At 37.4% G+C, this 23463-nt stretch overlaps 1 protein-coding gene across 1 annotated transcript; it reads right to left on the reverse strand.

The window, feature by feature from the left end:
* Positions 1 to 329: 329 nt before the first annotated feature.
* Positions 330 to 23191, reverse strand: LOC104509947 (laminin subunit alpha-2-like; the record flags this gene model as incomplete). The annotated part of the gene is made up of 6 exons (XM_010152048.1): positions 330 to 473; positions 2100 to 2254; positions 4638 to 4820; positions 8191 to 8307; positions 16699 to 16801; positions 23053 to 23191. Coding segments are annotated over 6 exons (841 nt in total), but the record flags the coding sequence as incomplete, so codon positions are not given.
* Positions 23192 to 23463: the final 272 nt, after the last annotated feature.

Consider the following 23463-nt stretch of genomic DNA (forward strand, 5'->3'; position numbering starts at 1 on the left):
ATGATTAGCTACTTCATTTCCAAGGGAAAACCCACAAGCAACCCCAAAATTACCCTGGTTGCACTGTGAATTTTAAAGCTCTAGTATAGCCCATGTACAAGTCTCCCATTTCATATCTAGTTAAAACATAAAAATATTAAAAAATATTTTCTGGTCATATTTTAGAAGTCCCTGTATTAATACCAAAGACAGTAAATGTCTAGATTATCTTAGGCACTCTATTACTTCTTTAAATCCTCTAGGAGTAAAAATAAACATCACTTTCTGTATTTGTCAGTATTCTGATTTGATTGAGCAAAGTTGACATGAAAAGCAGGAGACAGACTTACAAACTTGGCACTTCCAAGGTAAAAAAGCAGATTGTCAGCAACTACAGTCTTCACATTGACAATGATGGTGTTGTATGTTCCCTTCTTTATTTCTGGTCTGTATGTGCGAATACAATTGCCTCCAGAGGACACAGACACTTTGATCTTCAAAAAAAGCAGAGTAGAACGAACTCAGTTTCCTGCTTATTATTCCAGAAATAACTTCAAATGCTTCCAAATAATTTTAAGAAAATTACACTTTTTTTTTTTCCCCCCTTTCTTCCCATTCTTGTGTTAGACATAACAAGGAGTTGCTTGGATGTACAGGAGGTAGAAACGGAATTTCTTTCTGGGATTGTTTATTAAAAGTAAAAACTTTGGAATTCACATTTGAAAGAACAAACTGTATGTATTGATAATAGCTAGAAGATATAGTAGTCTAATGCAAGCAGCAGTGGAATTCTAGCAGTAGAAGTAGAATGTGCAGCCAGGAAAACAAACAGCACTCTTGACAGAATCACAGCACATTGCTATCCCGCAGACAGGATGAGCTATTTTTTTCCTTGTAATATCTTTGATTATGCCAATTTCAGACATCTTTTAACAATTATTTTTAAACCAACAGTTGTGTCTATCACTGCTTTTACATAGCCCCTAATGGAGTTGGTATTCATAACTAAGTTTCATCTTCACAGCTGAGTGACATATGCATTTGGATATGTGTGCTAGTTTCCTCAGGCTCTGAGCACAGATAAAAATGGTATACTGTTTGCTTTCATAATGCCAGCATAGACATAATGACAGTACAACAGTATTTCAATTCCAGCTAGACATGTTTATGTATTAGAGTAGATGTACATAGTGGTATCACCCTATGCCTAGGGCAAACTCTGTCAAAAAAGAGAGCCATTGTATGACCAAACACACAGTTTCCCTATCTCAGCAATGCTGCACAGTGAAGCAGTTCAAAGCCTTTGGACAGAAGATGAATGTAATAAAACCATTTCATTACTGTGGTCTGTCTTTCTATCGTGGGCAAATTTCATTGAGATATGGAACACACTTCTTTCCCAGGATCCTATATTATTCTGCGGATTTTTTTTTCAACCGTTTTTCAGGAAGTTTTCTGAAGTACCATCTTCAAGAAATTTTTCCTTTCCTACATTAGGTAACATGCTGAATACATTTAGTATTAACCAGCTAATCCTTGAGTTTAGAGTATTATCGAGCCAGGGAGATGGACTTCAAACTCATTAAATGGACTAGAAATGTATTCTTAACTCGATCTCAAGTCGTCAGAACTGCTACTGGACAAAGAAAGTCAAGGATATGAAAAAAGCAAATACACTCTGCAATTTCAGTGAGTTTGAGATGGTGTCATTCTCAGGTAATATAAGTTCTATGAAATGAAAGCAGGAGCTTAATATCAGTGCTGAGGCAAAAAAATATATTTTAGTTTTCACAAAAAATTGATAACGCTGTGACTCTTTTGCTGTACTACCATCCACAATACTTCTTAAATAATAACCTTTCGAGATAAATGGATACCATCTGTAGGAATGTAACAACGGTATGTTTTAAATGGAGAAACAAGACACAGAGAATCAGAATCATCAGAATATTCTGTTGGGTCTTTTTTTTTTTTTTTCTCAGAAGTTGTACTCTATTATCTGCTCTCCTTACACATGTTTAGAATTAGAAAGAATTCACCCTGTGGAAAAGAAATAGAAAAGTAGAATATAAAATCCCATCAATACTCAAAAGGTCATTTTACTGAGAACGAAGGCTTACCGAATTGGCTTGCTTCCGAGCTTGGTTTATCAGCTCTTTTATCTGAGAAATGTTTTTCCCTAAATTATCCTGAAGTTCTTTGATGGGCTTGATTTTATCCAGCAGGCGATCTGCTTCCTTTTCTAGGGTTTTAATACTGGAATCTGCATCAGCAACTTCATAAGAACAAGGCAGAGTTTTAGAGAATAGTGTCAGAGAGTAGTTACACATTGCAATAATAAATCCAAGAAAATTCTGCATACACAATGCTCAGGCGATTGTGTATGCTACTATGAGGTGTACACAGACCTGGACGATATCTGAACAGAATAAGATAATCTAAGAATATTTAGAATCAAGCTAAAATATCAATAGTAACAAACTCAGGTGTTAAAGCAGGATTTTGAAGCAGTAACTATGCTGCAGGTGAGGAGGATAGTAATGGAAAACATTACCTATAACAAAATACACTTATGAATGAAATATTTACATTCTGTTTTTTAAACTCCAGTTTTGAAGAAAAATGCTAGGTGAATGGTAACAGATTAGTTTCTATTAGTATGTTTCCAAAACAGGGTTAGAATTAACTTGAAGTTAATTCTTGAATTAACTATAATGGCCACAACTAGAAAAAGGCTTTACTCTGATCACAAGTTTAAAAGTCAGCATGTGCATTGAAAGCAGGTTAAAAAGCAGTAGCAGTAAACTGCAAATATTTTCTTTTTTTTTTTTTCAGATGAACTCAATAATTTCACAAAGATTTTTTTTTACTCTTTTGCTTTAAGAGTCAAATGACTTTTTTGCCTCTCAACATACAACTACTGAACAATGCCCTCTCTGAGAACTCATCAGCAGATCTAAGGATTGCAACACTGGGTTAGCATGAGGGTATGTGTTTGTGCAGATGACACTGGAAGGGACAAACCTGCTTTTACCTGAAAAATGTACATCGAATGACAATCATAATAATCAAGCATGAAAGTCTGCATGTCTAGTTTTTGAACAGTCAGCCAGACACTGATACCAAACCTTCAAGATGCTTCTTAAGGCTTCACATAGGCAAAACTAGTTAACAAATCGCTTTATCTGAGAGCCTTCAAAAAGTAACTAACTATTTCAAGTAATGTGAAATGTAAAGCACCGTGCAGAAGCTTTGGTGGTAAGCAGTGGATCACTATTTACTGGAAAAGGCGCAAGAAAAGCAGCAAGAAAAAACATACGTACTGATTTCTGTAGGCAAGGTATGAAGACAAGGAAGAGAGAAAAAAATAGAAGACAGTGTAAGAAAATGTTTTGAAGATCTAAACAGAAATGTAAAGTAAATTAAGAGACAGGATTAGTCTAGAAAAAAAACTTATGTTTTATGTATTGCACATCTATATAATGAGAATTCAGAGCCTGAATTTTGACATACCAGAGAGGCTACATCTACTCTAGTGTGTAGTTGTCAGTGCCAACATACTCACTATACACATTTGGAGTGGTTTACTCTGCATGTACTTTAATCTCATTCTGTAATCTGAGTATCCATTAGCAATTAGGAAGTGGTAAAAGTGTACTTCTGGAGAACATCTTCCAGTTAAGCTTTATCTGATGTGCGTGAGTTTGCAAGTGTTAAGACCACTCCTCGGTGTGAGTGGTCTTGATTGTCGTCAGTCACCAAATAATGGTGACCAAGGACAATCAAGAGATTAACTTCTAAATTGCCACTTCTAATCTCAACTAAAACGCTGATGTACACAGTCTTAGACTGAGACAGATGGCCTAGTCTAGATCCAGCAGTGCCAAGACATTACTGCTTTTAGGACACTTCTCAGTTGTGTATCACTAACTTGCCAAAAGCTATCACCTCACAGATCTGCTCGTTCTATTACCCACTACAATATTTCAATCAATACCTGCTTTTCATATTGTCTAATCTCCTAAACCGGATGTTTTTAGGTGCCCAGCTTCATCAAGCTAACAACAATCTGGGGAGCCCAGGTTACCTGAGAAATTAGTCCTTCAGTAATTCTGTAAAGACAATCTGGTTTTGTGGTCAGCCCTGGCTGTATGTGGCATGTTATAGTAATCTACCATAAAATATACTGTAATTTAAAACAAAAACCCCATTCCCAGAATCTCCTTAAGTGTCTTCAGAGTTCCTCCAAAACCGGTACCGCATATGAAAAGTCATGTGTTTCTCCCAGAACTGATGTCTGACTGACTGAAGACATGATTAGTGCGTGGAATTTTGCCTAAATCAAGGGATGATTTGCCAGTTAGAATCCCTGATTATTCACCTCCTAAATACTTGTGAAAGTAGCCTGAAGAACAAATCTAACCACTACATGTTCATCCTTCTCACAGTAGCTTTTTTCCCAACTACTAGCAGCAGTCCTTAAGATTTAAATTCTTTTTATATGTAAAATCCAGAAAATAGAAGTGACTGAGAACCCAGCATACTGTAGTAACACTGTGCGAGTGACATCCTGGAGTGTCTCTGTTTCATTTTGAGATGTGAAATGAAAACCACAACCTGACCAAAACCCACACCAAACAACCCAAAAAATATCTTACTGTTCTTGATAGGATCCTTCACAACAGCATTTGTTTTTGCCACATCGTCTGTGAGTTTACTGTAGTTGTTCCTCAAGCCCAGAAGATTCTGATTGAGGTCTTTAATCTGGGCCAGGACATCATTTGCAGTCTCGTTGGCTTGTCTTGCTTTGTCTTTGGCTGCCTGTACCTTTATAGCTGTATCTGCAGGTAGAAAACCATCATGAAATGATTGTTTAGAGTACAGAATTTTCCTCCACACATCTTAAAATAAAGTTGGGTCAAAATTCCACCATCTTAAATTGTGTTGTGTAGTTCTTTGAGAGCTACTACTCCACACGTAGTGAGACATTACTACTTGTAACTGTGGATTGCAGAATCTGGCCCTTTCTGTCTTTTTTGAGACATCAAATGCCCTTGAAGAAGAGAAAATGCTGGCCCCATTTGTGTGCAAAGGGCAAATAATTTTTATTAGGTAAATTTTTGTGCAATTTAGTTGCTGTTGACTCACTGGTTAACTTCTCTGATCAAGTGTCAGATATATTTGATATATATAATAGAAATAGGGCTTTCAATGTTCTGATGTAGAGAGTTCAGAAATCGAACTCCGTGTGTTTCAGCTGAAATTGTGACAAATAATCTTGTGGATCAGGAGACCAAGGGTCCATTGACTGGGTTAATCACATACACCATCGACACCCTTGGTAACCTTAAGCAAAACATTCAGTCTAATTCTGCCCCACCTCTCTGCCTGCAAAATGGAAATGAATGCTCTCTATTTGTGGTGAAAGCATTCGTGTCTGGAATGTTTTTGATTGTGCTATTGCTAAACGATAAAACAGACATCGGGGTATTCAAGCAGGTAATCACTGATATCCAGTGTTAGTAAACTGGATTGCTCTAAAAATTATCAGGCAGCTGTTGAGCAGCTCAGGTGCTGTTACCACACTGCATTATATCACATGACAAGCCAGCAGCCCAGGTTGTGCTGGGCTAGGGAGCTGCGAAACTTTCTGAATTCCCACAGATGGGAAGAAGTGAGCAAACAGAAAATGCTGCAGTGGACACTCCAGCTTGCAAGGCAACCCATGTGAACTCTACCACCACACCACAGTGGAGTTGTGGTACCTGCAGAAACCTGCTTTGCCATCTGCTTCCTCTGAAACTGCTCTTGGAGTTGATTTCCCCTTGTGTTCTCCAGGGTATCCTCACGTTCCTCAGTCATAGGACAATTTTGGAGAGCAGGTCAGAAATTTGGACATCTTTGAAACAACTATGTAGAGATAGTCCCACTTTTCATACTGAGACTTCTTGTGGTAGTCCCTGATGTTAACAAGACTGCATTGCAGTAGTGGGGAAGGCACAAGAGGTTGTGATGTCTTTGTTTATGATTAAGAGAGAGATGATAGAGTTAGTTTATACCATCTTCCTGCTTGAAGCAGATTGCACATTCCTGATGCTATAAGTTTGTGAAGACATGGGAACATGAGCATTTTCTCAGTTTCAAGGGATCAACAGCACAGGTTTCCAGATGGTCTCCTAGGCAGGTCCTTCTGCTTCTGTGAAACAACTGATGCGATCAGGCCTGAGGCCTGGGGAGCATGCGATGATTCCTAAGGCCGTAGAGAACTGGTGGGTTTGCCCTGCACATTGCAGAGTTCCACAACCCTTTTTACTTTCTGGAGTAAAGATACATTATACCTGTGCTCTGAACAACTCAACCCTTATTTCTGAAGTTTTGGCAATTTCAAAATTTTGGCAGTCCCCAAAATTCAATAGCACCTTGAAAATACAACTGAACCTTTAATAAACCATTATCATAATACTGAGAACTGAAAGAACAGAGCACCCTGATTGCCTTTTTTCACTTCCTTTTTTGATCATATGTAGGTATCTCTTTTTGAGGCCATTATTAGAGGTCATGCACCTTTCCAGCAGAGTGAAGGTTGGAGTTACTGCGTTACTTCCCTCTATTGATCACACAAATTAGGTTTGTTTTCAGCCACACTTTAAATTATGCCACCCCTGCACATGTGGGTCCTTGTCCTAAGATGATCTACCCATCTATCCCATTTTGAATCTTTCTGGTTTTATTTGGCTATTAGTAGAGCATGGACACAAGAATTATTAGTTTAATGCTGCTCTCTTCTTTTTTGACTCCTTGAAGAACAAGATATATGACAGAGTCACTTCCTCCTCCATCCTCATTGGTTATTTCTGTGTTGGACAACTAATATACTGCATTTTCTTATCCATGCTATTTATTCACTCGGAAATTCATTATTAATACGCATCTGGTCGTTTTTATGAGTGTCCTTGTCCCAAGAGCAAGCACCCTGTAACTAATCTGACAAGAGTTTATTACATTGCTAATGGTTGCATGTTTCATATTTTACTTGTTTCATATTTAGTATTCTTTGTCTTAAGGTCAACTGGCCTTAGAGGTCCATTTTGTTTGACCGAGGCATCTATCTGTGCAGAAGAAGAGAAACATTCATGTCAGTACCTGTGGCCAAAACCTGGGAAGTGGTATAGATGACCATGACATATTGGAACAAATTTTTGTGAATGCCTGATTTCAAGGATCACTAAATCTAAACCAAAACTTTTTATCTAGAATCACAAAGCCACAAAAATGTGCAAAATGAACAGTAAATTGTTTTTCATGCCAAGTTTTTATTTGCAGTCTGAACCTTTCAGACCGTCACCAATCAGACAGAATACAGATTTTCTTTAGACACTTTTCTTAAGGCATATCTTCAGTTTATGAAGTGCTCCTTGGAGAGAAAAGTCATAGCAAATGACAGTGATAATAAAGCTTTTATTTTCTAAAACAAGCACTCAGTTTATCACTGTCTATTAAAATGAAACTACGTTTTAGCTCCCTGTCCCTTGCTATCACAACACAAAACAGTTAATATCCCAGGAATTTGGGATTTTAATGAGCATTACAGTGGTTTTTTAAAAGTTGTTTGGGCTATATAGAATTATGGACGTGCATTTCACTTCAGAGTTAACTGAGGAAAGCCTGTTCCAGTCCTAAGCAATATACAGGCTAAAAAAGGTACACAACACCAGTGACTGGAAACGATACTGCAGCATAAAACAATGAGAGTGTAGTAGAAAGGTAAAACAAAACCTAGAAAATGTCATCCTGCTTTTTCTGTGAAGTCAGTAAGGCTTTATTCTTCTTGGGTTAAATTATACTGGTTAAATTATAATGGCTCATTAAACAGTAGTTTCATAAAAAGACTTTTCATATTTAAAGAAAAGACTATTTGTCTCAGATTACATCATAATTCCCAATATCATAATTCTTTTCTTTCTGAAACCCTTTGCAAACTGCAGAAGCATGATACCTTTTACCATGCCATAATACAAGCTGGTAACATGTAACTGGTTTCAGTTCCATTCTCTCTCTCACATTGCTCATCTTCATCTTATTACAGCAGCCAATGGTCAGAGTGGACATAGTGTGGACAGAGGCAAAAACTAATCAGACAGATGTTAAGTGACAGAAAATGAAATGAAAGAGCAGGGATGGGTCAAGTGCTACAGCACTTTTCCATCTTACCGTTAGGAATGGCTGACAGCTTTCCTAAGGTTTCGTTCAAAGCTCTCAGGAGAATGGAATTCTTCTCATCAGCATCTTTCAGCCTGTTCTGCATGCTGTCCAGGTTATCCCCCTCTTCTATAAAAAATGCACATAGTACAGAAGCTTTAAGTCTTTGTTTCCACTATGCTTTCCTTCTACATAATTTAAAATGCATAATAATGAGCAAGCAATTTATCATTAAGATACACTGTGTAAATAAGGAAGTCCAGTAAAACTGGTTGTAGGGTTTGCTGATAATGTTTCTTCAATTTCCCTACTTCCATGATATCTAAATAGTTGAGTTCCTTGAACTGTTCTAAATTTATCAATTTCCTGAGGTTTATAGAGGAAAGAAATAAATAACAATCACAGATGGTACAACTCATGAAAATTCACAAAATGACCCACTGATGGGTTCAGTAAGTGTGATGTTCAGTCACAGCTTTCATTCCTAGATTAACTTACTACTGAAATTTTCTTCTTGAAATTGGGTTGAATGAGTTGAACGTAGTGTGAAAGAGAAAACATCGATTAGGTCAGCTGAGTGTTGCAATTACACAGGCCAGAGCCCAGTTCTCTTTGATTTTCTCAAAGATAACTAACACTGACATGAAATCTGAGGAAAACCATTGAGATCACCCTTGCGCTGGTCATGAACATGAGAAGAATACAGTAACAAGAGGTTATTATGAAATAAACATACTACTTTTTTTTCTGGGAAAAAGCCTGTCAAATAAACAAAACTCCGAAGTTAAGAATGGGTTCAAATCAAAGAACTAGTAAAATCAAAGGCACAGGTGTGTCATATTTGGTACACTGCAGATGAAACTCATGTTATCCTTTACAGGTAAGTTCCAATTCTTCAGCAGTTGCTTTGAATAAAAATTACATTTTTTTGGAACAGTATACAGCACAGCAATATTTTTTCAAACTCTCAAAAGTGAGATTCCAGCTAATCTTTATGGCTATTTAAACTGACGTTATTTCAAAATTTAGAAGTAAAGTTTGGCACAGAAAATGGTAGTTAATGCTTAAACTAGTATCTTAGGGAACACTTTTCATAATTTCTTTGTATCAATATCTAACTATTCGGAACAGACAGCTGGCAATTTCTTACCTTAAAGGCATGCCCTACTGGGAAACTAATTCAACATGACTGTGCTTGATAGCAGGAAGAGGAGTATAATTAGTAAAAAAAGGAGTTCAGGATGCAATGTATGACTATGACCTTCAGATATGTGACAGGTTATTGAAAACAAACACCTAGTTTTTGGATACTTATCCAAGTAGGTACTGGCATAGGAAAAGAAAACATATTGGATATGAGGTATCTTGGTGAATTACAGTCACATACTTGCCAAAACCAAAAAGCAACTCTTTTTATTAAAGGACAATAATTAGATGTATCATTGCTACTCCAGCATTCCAAAAGCATCAAGGCTGTAACCCTTTTGTGAAAGAATAAACAGAATAATATATTAAAATAAGGGATTGTAGTTCATGTTCTACAAAGGTAAGGTTTCTTAAAACTAGCTATGGAAGAAACAATTTGTAAAGAGAAGAATCAAACAAAATGTATATTACCTACAAGAAATCATTAACTAATTTTTCCAAGACTATAGCAAGGCTGAAATAGTGCATGGAATTTAAATGAGAATCATACTCTGCTGTTAGACCCTTTGAAATGTCATTCAGGAAGAAATTTGTTTGCTTTATTTAAATGAGAGCAACACATAGGACTGCAGGTGTGTCTGGAGGTAAGCTTTTGTTCCTGCAAAATGTCCTACACAGGACATTCGTGTGGACTGTAAGAGGCACACTAGAATGAAGTTGGGAATAATCTTATCATTCATAAGATCATTCTTCTCCTCAAAACCAGCTTTATTTTTAAATGACAAGGTTTGTCTCCACTATTGAATGAGGCAACTGGTAATGTGATGCTGTTAAACCAGGATGAACTCATGAGAATTTGGTCTTAAATGCTCTGAGACCTTATCTGAGTTCATTCCTTGTTAAGTAATAATACTGACAAAACTCTTTTAATTTCTACCATTTAATTCTGAAATTACAGTCTGCCTGATATGTCCTTGGTGTCTCTGGTGCCTTTTGGGATGTTAGCGTTTATAAAGTGTGTTAATATTTCTGAGATATTCAATCCATTTCCAGTGGTGGTGTACTAACTTTGCTGCGTACTCTTAAATTATCTCTTTTTCTCCTCTTTACTCTGCCAGATCCAACTCTACGCTAATTATCTCCCAGTTATATTTCTGAAGAATCATGTTTCCAGACTTCTGTTTTCAGCTTCGTAACCATAGCAGCAAACTAATTTTTATGGATTTTAATAAGGGAAGTTTCCCTAGAACTGAAATTGAATACCGAGACTCCACCTGTTTAATGCTTATTTTTTTAATTCCTCATATATATTTGAACTGTGTTTTTTAAAAAATTACAATAATACAACCATAAGTAAGTGCCCCGAGGGAGGTCCTTACATGAAGAGATGTGAGGAGATACTAAGGCCCATGTCAGCTTTTAAAGGAAATTGTTCATTTTGCACAGTGATATTAACACGAAGTTATATTTTGAAGTAACTTCCCATGTAATCCAGATGGCCTCTTCACTAAGCACTGAGCTAATTTTGTGTATGAATCATGAACTGAACTGACTACACATCAGCTTTTCCCCATCCTTCAAGTATTAGCATTTATGAAGAACGCTGGAGATATGATTTGCAGGCCTGAGATCCTCTAGTTAATCATAAAGTCTAGGCAAAATACAGGCAGCTGCAATCTAAGTTTTTCCAAAGTACATAGCTTATCTGACTTGGAAGAGGTTAGTGGGTCTGCACTGGAAGATGCCAGCACTGTCAGTTCACACAGTGAAGTGGAGGTTGAGGAGTATCCTGAGAAATTTGTCTCAATCCTGCTTCCACTTGATTAGTTCTGCACCAAGATGGCACAGGATGACAATCAATGCGCTGTTTATTGTTCAAATCAACAAAACTATTATTGCATTACTGAAACTAAACCCTAAAGAATAAGCAGGATCCTGAAGGACTTTGCAGATATGGGCCTTTAGCTTTTTGGGCTTGGTTAACATGAACCAAGATTTTAACTTTCTGTTTATACTTCCATAGTTAAACACAACATTACAGAATAAAGCATCATCCCTTTTTCCTCTGAGTGAATAAAATGAAATTAGTAAAAGGGGGTGGGGGGGTGGGGGGTGGGAAACCCCTGCATTCATGTATTTAATTTTAAGATGAATTTAAGAACTTAGTTACTCACCGTTTATACACAGTAACCTATTTTTACAAGAAACAAGTTTTTAGAACTCTCAGCAGATCGCATACATAAGTGGCACTGGTTAACTACTGATGATGTGCCACCATTGCAATGCTAGTGGAAACAGCACGCCCAAATGCAGTTTTCCATGCAAAAATGTCCAAGAGGATATCCTAAGGCTGGGCTACTCAATGCATGTATCCCAAAATCAGAATAAAGGTGGAAAGCTGTCAAGGAGCAATATATGCAGCTGTTTTTATTGATTGGGTACTGCACAAAAGAACTGGCAGTTACACACATCCCTTTCCATTATTTCTGTTTTACATTCTTGCTCCCCACAGTCTCATCCTATAAAGAGGAAGACAAGCCATAAGCTAAAATTTTTTCCCCTAAAACAAGCAAGACTTAGGAACTGGCATTAGGAACAAGGAGGGTAAAGAGGTGTAACTAGAAAAATGCAGCTAGTGATGGTTGACTTTTTAAAAAGACTACTTTCAGCACTGACTGCAGTTTTTGTATGAATATTATGTTGGTCATCAAGCTAACACTATGATTTGGTGAATCCAATATGCCAGGTCAGCAAACACACAAAGCAGAGGAGAATACACAATCAAGGGATTTAGCTATGCCTATGAGCTGGAAAATGTTTTAGCTAAAAATATTCCCGTGTTGTCAGACAACACAGTCCTCCTCAAGTTGTCAATTCTTAAGCAAGAGAAATGGCATGAGCTGAATTTCAGTGGCCACCTGACAGCAGTCTCCAGCTGAAGAGGAGTTTATACATCTTATTTTTGCTTTTCATTGATCAGCTTTGGCAAAGTCTGTATATTGTCATTTCTGAACTGGGACGAGTATATTTTTAAACCAGTAAATTCCAAATTATAAGAAAAATTGCTCCTGGCAAACTGAAAATCCCTCAAGGCACAGAGAGAATGAAGCTGGTTGGCAGCAGCATTTACTCACCTGTAGCCAAAATTTCAAAACGTCTTTTTATCCGGAGCACTACATACAGATTTTGCTTCTCCCACCAGCGTTATTCCTTCTAACTCCTAGCCCCACAGAGAGAGAAATTACTAAATCTCCACTTTAATAGCTTCTGTCAGAAGCTTTGCTTTGTTAAGGCCTGTTTCAGCATTTTTTGATGGTAATATAAAACATTTCCTTGATTAACAGCCATTTTACAACTCGTGTAATTGGCTGTTAATCAGGGGGATGTCATAATGTAGTAAGAAAACACTCCTACCTCCATCACAGCCCAGGGTGGATTTTTGGAGTGTATAGTAGGTGAGTGGCTTACGGGTCTTCATTATTTTAACTAATGCACTACCTGTAGTGCAGACAGAGAAATTTTAAACTAATGATTACTTCTGTCTACCCAATCTTCATAAAGTGTCCGTCATCCATCCTGCACTTCCAGTTGAGACACTGAAGAGGGTGACTTTGTGAGAATTGTAAGAAAATATTTTTCTATTAGTTTGACATTCAACTCTCACTTTTTATTGTGGAGACATCAAGACATCCAGAAGAGATTATGGTCATAATACAAATTGCATCACCACCTTGGAGCAAAAGTAGGGTGGGGAAAAAAAAAACACCTAAGAAATCTGCCACTGCATTTTATTTTTATGCATCTGCTTTCTGGACACAACATTAACTGATCTTTGAGGGTCAAGCTGTGGAGCATGACCATGTTTTATCAGATGCCAAAAGGCGTGCTGTGAAAAGATCAGAATGTTTGTCTGTATGAAGCACCTTTAATCTAAGACATATCGGAGAGTGTTACCCCGGCAAGAACATAGACAAAGACCTAATATGCTCATTTTGACCACTGCTCCCTGCTTGCATTAGGATTGATTTATGATCTTTAGACTGTTTAGACCTTGGCTTCTAAATTATGAAGCTGTTATCAAATTCTCACTGGTGTAAAATGGTTGAATGACATACTTCTTTCAGAAATCTGCGAAGTAATGTCTTATTGAGGTTGTTTACACACCTTTTCTCATGTTAAACTGGACAGTCATGTGGAGACATGGAATTGACATATATCCACGTACAGACTGTTTTATTTTGTCCTTGAAAACAAGACGCTGTGCTGTGTGGAACACACAGTTACCCCGCTGGAACTGCCTGGGGAGCACACAAAGCTTGGACTCCACTCTGGCATCTAGTCTCTCCAGAGGAACGCCATGGCAGGGAAGAGGAGGCGCTGCCATTTCAGAGTTTCTGATACACTAGCCACGGCAAACTGCAGCAGTCTGCACTCCAGAAAGGGGCACTAACAGCATCCCTATTCGTTCTACTTCAGCCAAGCTACTTTAAATTGCACACGGGCATCCCCTCACAGTTTCATGATTTTCTGTAACTGGAGCATGCCCCTGCAGCCCTAAATCTGTACTGAATCTCGCAGTAAAGTGTTGCACTAAAGAACACCCTAAATAAACATCCCAGATTTACTAGTAACTGCAGACACATTGTTCACTCAGAGCTGCTACAAGAATTTTTAACTTTCAAACAGTGTATGACAATGAAATGTAATTAATGACCTTAAGAAACATTATGCTTTATGACCTAATTAAAAATTATGTTTACTTGTTAACTAGTTCCGTGACTGGAAATCCTAAAGCTGCCAAAACTAAACAGAAGTACAGTAACAGCCAAAAGAGGACTCTAAGTTGTATGGATGTCATCCTTCATGTTCTACGTTTTTCATAACGCATCTCCCAGGAGGCCAACAAAAATCTTGTATGTTAAAACCTTCAAAACTGGGCTCTATTATAAAAATCTGTCTTGTTTCTAACAAAAAGTATAACTACTCTAGCATGACAGGGAAGCTTCAGGCATCGTCTCTGCCACAAGCAGTTGAAATCTCAACCTTGCATATTTATTGTGTGATTTTTCTAGTTCTGATGCTTGAAAGAAACAAACAAAAAAATCTCAGCTTGATCTTCAGATCCTACGATGAGCAGAAAATATCATAACTGCTTTCCTCTCCTCATCTTTATTTCTTTCAAGTCCTAAATCTGTTTTCTCATACAGATTTTCAAGTTAACTCTACAATAGCTTCAGCCAATAGAATCAAACTATAATGTATCTAGCATGAAACAATCTTTCTCAGACTACCGTGATTGGACACAAGCTTCTCAAAATATACACAACAAAATTTCAAATTACAAAAGGGAGGGGATAACAGTGCACTAACTTGGAATAAACCACAAAGTTACCATCTTGAACTTATTGCGTCTAGCCTCATCAAAATACTAGTCCGTATTTGGATGAAAGACCTTCAAAATAGTTGTATGGAGGACTCGATATATCCTACCCTCAGTGTTCATTATACCAGTGGCACAAATGCTGTATGCTCCTAAGTTGCTTTCTTTATAAAAACAAAACAATTAAAGCAGTAACGTTTAACATTTTTCACAAAGGCAGATGTGTGAAACTCAATGTTGAAAGTGGATAATTGTATCATGCTTATTTCCCCTCAGGTTTGGTTGAAATTAACTATTTTTTCAATTTCTTTCTAAGACTGCTGTGGAGAAAGAAGTGTTGAGTACTGTTAAACAGATGCTTCATTAGTGCTGAAATAAGTGTTTTCTTAGAGGGCCTATAAAACAATCTGTCTGGATAAAATCACAAGAAATAAACTGTTTTTAGTTGCAATGATCAAGAAGATCACTGAATCATAGACTCAGAACAGATGTTTGTCCAAGGATCATTTTTTTCCTTCTGACCAACAGTCATTCCTCACTGATATTTGTCTAAGCTCTTTTTAAAAGATTTTCAATGGTTGAATTTCCCTAATCTCCTCAGTAATCAATTCCAGTACTTCTGTATTTTAATTACAAGGAAGTTATTAGGAATATGTGAGCTGTATCAGTGTATCTGAGATATGTTAGTCCTATCTTCTTTGGAGAAACCTTGACATAACTGAAGAATATTAAGTCCCTACTCATTTGTCTCTTTTTCAGTCTACAAATTTAAATTATTTCAATCTCTCTCCTCATCTCTCCTTTGCTAGATCTCCAATCAGTCTTCATGATGTCTTCAGGACTCTTGGCAAGCCACCTCAGCCCTCATGAAGTACAGTGCCCAGAACTGTAGCCAGTAACTTAGTCAAAGCACTAGGAAACCTAGTTTGGATTGTTTCATGTGTTTTAGTAAGCCATGCTCCTATTCAATCATTTCTCTGTGACATCTGCCTTTCCCACCTCTACCCAGCACATGGTCCATACATCTCTCCAGTCTCATCTAGAGAAGTCCTACCCAGACAATTGCTCCTCATCCTGCATTTTTGCAGCTGATATTCATGTGTACATGAACCACCACAAACGTGTCCATACTGATTACTGTCCTACCTTCTCACACTATGGCATTCACCAATAATCCTCTCATTTATTGATGAGAAAATATTAAGGACAATATAAGCACAATCTGACCTGAAACACCAGCTTTTACATCTTACCAAACAGCATAGTTCAAAACCCTTTTTTATTTTCCAGTGAAAAATACTGAACAGAAACTGAACATATTTTACTTTACACTGTGAAGCCAAAGTATTTTGTTTGGAATCTAAAAACTTCATGATCTGAGCTGTATTTAGATATATATTTATTATGTAGGAACAAAGAAATATTTGTGTGTGTGAAAATAATTTGTCTCTAGGGACATGCTTTTAGTTTCATTTTTTTAAGGAAATACTTAGCAGTTCCCTCCCATTTCTCTGTTCGGCAAACATCTTCATTCTCCCGCCCCATGCTTCCCTTTTCTGGCACAATCCCACATGCATCCTGAAGCGACGTGGTGTCTCTGACTTGCATTGCAAACCCTGCTGCTGTATTGACAAGAATAAAAATGTAATGCTGGGATGGTTTTTGTACTATTCTGCTGGAGCATCTAGTAAATCAGAACCAGTATTTCCATCCCACTCTCCTCCCCACCTACTCTTGCCCTTAATGTAGTTGGCAAGAAAAGACCAAGCTTCCATCCTCCTCAGCCTTCCGGTCCACGAAAAGGACAGAGGGGACACGCATCTCTGCATAATGCTTGGACCCAAAACAGGAAAGTCTTTTTCATTTGTACATTGTTCAATTTCAAATCAGGAAATGAATTATACTTTTTAACGGCTTTTTCATACTGGAAGCATAGCAGTCTCACAGTGTTTTTCTTGTATTTCATGGACCTGAATGCCATATATTGCACATACCTTTAACATCATTTTCTAACATCTTGGCTTCATTAAGGACTCTGAAGCTTTTCTGAAGAGCGTTCTTCGCTCCATCCTTCAATGATCCCTGAGGACCAGATGTCTGTAGAAAAAGAAGCAGTTCATATATACAGGAAAGTCTGAAGTCATAAAAGATATATGAAGATAATCTAAGTGGACAGTCACCTAAATTTTAAGTGAATGTCAGTGTGCTCTGAATTATGCCCTATTGCCAGTATATTGGTCTACAAGACACACAAAAAAAGTCTTTAATTAATTTCTTTTCTTACAGGAAGCCAGTTCTCCTCTGGAATACCAGTGACGACTTCAACAAAGAGAGAAAATGTTTATAGTGATAAAAAACAGGTTTGACTCTATGAGCAAAACTCTGCCCAGAATAAACAAAGAAAAAGATATTTCAACTTAAAAATGGGTGTTTCCCTCCAGCTATGGACACAACATGCAATACAGTATTTCTTCATAACAGTAGCTACAATACCATTAGAAGCCAGACTGAATCAGATGATCCAAATTCTAACACTGACAACAGAGATATCTTTGTGGTGAAATTCAAGAATTTTAATTGCTAGCTCAATAAAGAAAATATTATTCAAAAGAAATAGAGTTTAAAAATAAGGGTACACTGCAGTTAATCTGAAAGAGTTCTGTTACTAAATAACCATCCTTCATCATATCATGCTACTTAAAGATCTTGGTTTTGAAAAACATCCATCTCTATCTTCAGTGCAGAGACTGATCAATAGACAGAATGATTTTTCTAAATTAGATTAGTATTTTCAGTTGGTAGGAAATGGTCTAGGTTCTGAACCACTTACGGTTCAGTTTGTAAGACTGAACTTGGGTCACACATTATACTGAATATATTTCTTTGAGAATATTCCTGACAGCCAGATAACATTCTGTATTAGTCATGGGTCATAGCCCTGTAACTAGTATGTAATTAAGAAGCAGCTACTTTTCATTTTCCAGGGCAGATACATATACTTGAAAACGAACTGTGTGTCAATTAAATGACACAGTTATTATTGCTATTCATTATTTATATAATGAGCAAGCCCAGAGGTGATATTTTGCATACTACTGAATCTTTGTTGTTTATTGATGACACTGTAAACACCATATATTGGACTTGACCATTTCTTTTTCTTTTAAAAATCTTAGGGAATGCTCTGGATACTTTCAAAATAAAGAACCAAGTCTTTTGTTACAGAATATCTTATGGCATACATTGCCATGTCTCAAGGATACTGCTATTAATAATTCCTGATATTTATATGGGATGTAAATGTATATTCAGCTTTCATCATAAGCTGAGCGATTCTGAGATGTAAGGCCCATATAACTCGTATTTTCAAGCTTGCCTGAAATATTAAGCTGTGTACATAAACTCCTTTCAACATCAGGAGAAACTAGATATTTTAAAGATGAACAAAATTAGTTTCTTACGGATTTCCTTTATCATGTAATGCCAGTAGTATTGGTAATAAATACATATAAACCCAGTAAAAGAAAAAAAAAAAAAACAAAAACCAAAACACTACTACCCAAGCAAAAGACTATTCCTGAAGGAAGAAGGTTTGGCCAGATTTTGTGGCAGATGCACCTGTCAAATCAGATAATACTTTTACATTTGTTTTCCCATAAGCAAAAGAACCCAGGGTATGATCACTCTGTGACCATGGACTTCAAAAATAATGGTTGTTATTATTATTAAATGACTAAGAATGGTTGATTAGCTGTTAAATCAGTTTATATTCAATAAAATGAAGTTGGAAGGCCAGATTCGCAACATAAACCCAAGAAGTTAATTGAATCAGGGACAGTAATTGGGCATGTGTTGAAAATTAGTCAGAAAAAGATTTCTGCATAAAGTTAACACTAGAAAAGCGTATTGATTAAAAGTTTTATTTTGTATTTATTTTAAAATGATTAATCCTCCCTTTCAGAATTAAGACATCTGATGAAGAACACTTTTTTTGCTAGTTTTCTTGTGGCTCATGAGATATCTAGTTATGATGAAGTCAATAATAAAAAACCCAAACATGTTCTGTCTTTGTGAGAAGTGAGTTTGTGTGGTTGTGGCAAGCCTCAGACATGATGAACCCTTTCACGATTTAGTAAGACTGACAGCCAACTGTCTCTCATATTATTTTCTAAATAGGGAAAGGTGCTGTATAAAAAAAAGAAAAAAGTAAAAAGATTGTGATTCAAGATAAATTGAAAAATTGCATGGTCTCAGGAATCTAATTTTTTCTAATTCTGCCTCTTCCAGAGCATCTGGAATTGAGGATTTTCTTTTACCTTCCCCACCCTCTGCCTTCCTTCACGCACACCCCCTACCCCCATGCAAATTCGGCAGCTTGACTGCTTGTAGCATCTTGTGGCAGAAGTTGCATCTCATTATGTATCTAAATCATGCAATCTCAACCGTAGTTTAGAGGCAGAAGTTCTGTTATAGTAGTACAGTACAAAATGCTGCCACTGAAAGTATACATTATCCTTAAAGTTTTTTTCCCATCCATGTGTTATCTAAACTTTAACAAAGATTAACAGCAAAAGACAAGTATCTATCAAAATACAGAAAAACACTATGAATTACTAATTAGCAGACAAGGAAAGAATTTAGGAAGAACCTAATAAGAATCCTTTTTCTGGTATTTCAATGTTTCTGTCAAACAGCCCAGCTACTGCAGGAGTGGCAGAAAGATTTCAGTTCAGCCCACAGCCAGGTGGGTTACATCCCATCTTCTGTGGTGGAGGAGATCTCTCCAGGTCTCCCAGGGATGATTGTGCAATGCACTGATTTACCACATTCATGGGGAAATGAGCTACACACTCCAAGTTTGAGTAAGACCAGCCACAGTCACAGCATTCTGTGCTGATTCCCCAGACAGTGCATGCTAAGCATGGTCTGAACACATATCAGACTGAGAACTTCTGGGGTCTTTGCAGAAAGGAATTTTTTCTCAGGTTTTTTAAGTGGATGTAAACATGAAGTAGGCACCATGTTGCCGATTTTGGTCACATGCAGAGATACAGCTCAAAGCATGGGTGTAAATGCACTGGGGCAGTTTTGAGGATCGCATACTTGAATTTACACACGTACAAGGTATTTTGTAGACGTAAGTGCTAATTCACGTTAGTTAAAAATACCTCTGTCTTATTCTTAAATTAAATTATTTTCTTTTAACAAACACTTATGTTCTGGGAAGTTTTCACCTGTGCAGAAGTTAGGACTATTCTCATTTTTACCAGTCCTGAAGATATCTGAGCATTCCGAAGCAATGAAATGTGTGATGATTTGCAGAACATCCTCACGAGTAGGATGGCTGGGCAGCTTTATCCATGAAACCTAGACGGCCTACATAACTGTTGGGGTACCACTAGAAAAAGTCAAAATCAAAGTAGGAATTAGGTCTCTAAACACCTAACGTGTCCCCTGTGGTTCCAGTTACTAGCATAGAAGCCATCTGTAAAAAGCCTAAGAGTAATCACACTGTTTTAAAGATGTATTGTAAAACTACAATTCAGATCTGTGAGACACAAGCCACATATCTTGGATATGTTAACTTGGCTCCTCTCTTCAGTCAGTTATTGCCTTGGCTAAGTAATGGGATGCTGAAGCTTCTTGAGTGTCAGAGATTTCTCAACAGTGATAAATTTATTTTGCTTTTAAAGGGGAGAACAAATCCATCATAAAAAGCTCAGGAGGAATTTTTTTGTCATACTTTTAATACATTTTTCCCAGTCATTTATCAAGCTTTCTGTAATCATGATGGATTTTAATATCTTTTCATTATTCTTCTTCATGCTTTTAGAAACATAAGTTTAATTTGAAAAAAAAAAATTCACATTACCAAAAAAAAACCCCAAACCAAACCAAACCAACAAACAAACAAAAAATCCCAGACAAAAAAAACTTCCGACCCCTGAGATATCACTAAGGTTCTTGTAAATTATTCACTTAATAATGGGATGGACAGGGTGGAATCCAAAACTCAGTCCTGTCCCTACCATCTCCAGTTCATGCACCAGTTTGCTGCTTTTGGGAAACCTTTCCCCCCCTTGCCCTAACATTAGAGTCAGTCAACGGGAAAGGCTCGGCTCAGGGATGCATGTGAGCTTCCGCAATGTTCTCCGTCATCTGCTAGCATCGGGAGATCAGTGTCTTTTACACAAGAAAGGCACCTATAGCTGCTCTCATAAAAAAGAGAACACGGCTCCATCTTTCAAAAGGTGGGGACAGACACGCTCTCTGTCTTCTACACAGGTTCCCAAACAGCACCTTCTCAGGAAGGAAGGAACATAGTTTCTAGGGGCTTCTCAGATTGAGGGGGGTCAAATCCACAGATGCTGCCTTCTAGGAGAGTGCTTGAACCATGGTTCTCCAGACAGCCCTGAGTGAAGGTGCAGTCCCGCCCTCATGCTGAAGCTCAGCTGAAAGTAAGTTCCTTGGGGCCTGCAGAAAGTGGGAGCCTGATTTAGCTGGTTAGCAGTTAAGCTGTTCACTTAGAAGCAGCTATCATTCAACAGTCTTTGCATAAAACAAAAGGTAGAAGAGCAAAATGATGACTGAACTTCACAACTAACACATTTATTAAATCTGGCCCCAAATCCTCACATGATCATTTACCAAACAATGGTTAAAATCTACCTTGCTCTGCAGCAATCTGATGGTAAACCACTGATTACGTCCACTCTATATTAAGTCAATTACTTTTAAAAGGCAGCAGCTCCCTCCCTTTTCTTCTTTATTAACGAGATCCTTGTTACATATACAGCTCATAACAAGATACAAGCTCTCTCTAATGAATACATGCTGAAAACCTCACCTTAATAATATCTTAGTCTCTTTCCTTGCTACTCGCCTCTATTTACATCATGTTGTCCATCTTCACCTCCAACCCTTTCAAATTATCTTTCCATTTTCTCTCCGTGGTACAATCAGCTGGTTCACTGCCTGATAGATACTCATTTGTAGCCATACTGTAATTGCCTGCTTTGTTTCTTGACTGCTGTATATGTCATTTTTCCTATTCAAACCTTGAAACAGCTGCCTGCCTCACTCACTGTGAGTCATCAAAGGAGCAAAAGATAGCTATCTGTATTAAATCCTAATGAGAAGAAAGAAAAAATCCACAGCTACTTACTTACTTCTGCATAATTAGGAGTTCCGGTGAAGCAAATAACTATTTACAGAGAACCAGCGCATACTAATGCGTGAGGTGAAATTTTTTCATCAAGAGAGAAATATAGTAATTACTGTTATTTGAAATAGAAGTTGACAATGTAAACAGCCTAAAAAATACTGAAATTTTTGTGCAGTGGCTAGATTGCTTTATTGCTCTCCTAAATACAGATTTTTACACCATGTGATTGCTTTTGCTATTCTCATAATCCATTTGACTGAAGTAGCTCTCTGCAAGCTACCTTTATTCATTTACAAGTGCTGTAACTACAAGTCGCTTCTGTTCACCTATATGTTTCTGTATCAAGTATAGGGTCTGGTCATTTCATATACTATCATTTCCTCATGTTTCTGTGTGCCCATGAAGTGCACGTCAGTTGCTCTCTGACCGGCTTCCACAGATTAGCCATTAGCTCCTTTGCTATTTGACATAAAAAATAATTCTGGACATGCTCAGAATGCTTTTTGCTCACAGTATATGCGTTAAGGAGCCAAATTCCTCATTATGACTCAGGCTGGAGAGCTGGCTTTACCTTACAATCCTATTTTTCAAAGTTCTCTCCGTTTCCTCTGAAAATTTGCACGCAATACCTTATACTGAGAATTCTCTGTGAAAACCAGAGTTCACAAAAGAAGCTGTATGGTTTCTATGAATAAAGCTTTCTGTTCCCCTCCTACAATTTTCCATTTCTAGCATTCTGCCAGGTACACGCAGTTCATCCTATGTGCAGAAAAGTGCTTCTGAGCATTTTCATGGAACTAGAGGGTGAAGAGTTAATTAAGAAATGGAGTTCTTTAGGTGTGTGCAAAACATCTGTTAAATATAAACTAGCCATATTGAGTATCAAATGACATACCCTCCTGATTCAAAGCTGTTGGCTTGAGCCATAGACAGACAATGAAAGGCAGAAGACAGAGGGAGGAAGAATGGTAAACAAAATGGGAAAGAAAAATAAAGAATAGGAGTTAGGAACAAATGGGGATGTAGTCTGAGGGCACATAGCTCTGACCGGAGCATAGCCTTCTGAGTTCGACATAAGAATTTATGATGACAGGGGTGTCTAATTAAAGTCGTAAGATGGCAAAACATGGCTCTGGGATAAGGTAAATCTAAGCCTTCTCCCCACTTTACTTATTTTTCTTACCACTTGCATAGCTTCATTTGCAACAGCCTTGGCTTCCTTGGCAACTTTCTCAGCTTCATCTGTGTAATCCTTGATGTTAGTATAAGCATTGAAAGCAAGTGTGGCATTGAAAGAGATGTTTTTGGCTTCAGCAAGGATCCTGTTGGGATGGGAAGAGTAAACACACCATTAAACCTGCTATCAGAGCTCAACAGAATATAGTATCCTACTTTTTCAAACCCAACAGCCGGTATTTCTAAGGCATTCCTTTAGAGAGCAATGCTACTCTTGAGATTTCAGTTGTTCTGGAATCATGTGTTAATGGAATTCACACTTTATCTGTGCAGAAAGACTGAGAAAAGAGAGTGTGCTGTTTAACACTATAATCCAGATAACACAGACTCATAATAAGGGATGCCATCCAGAGGGACC

The sequence above is a fragment of the Eurypyga helias genome, unplaced genomic scaffold (genome assembly GCF_000690775.1).
Source record: "Eurypyga helias isolate BGI_N326 unplaced genomic scaffold, ASM69077v1 scaffold40555, whole genome shotgun sequence".
In the NCBI taxonomy this organism is placed as follows: Eukaryota; Metazoa; Chordata; class Aves; order Eurypygiformes; family Eurypygidae; genus Eurypyga; species Eurypyga helias.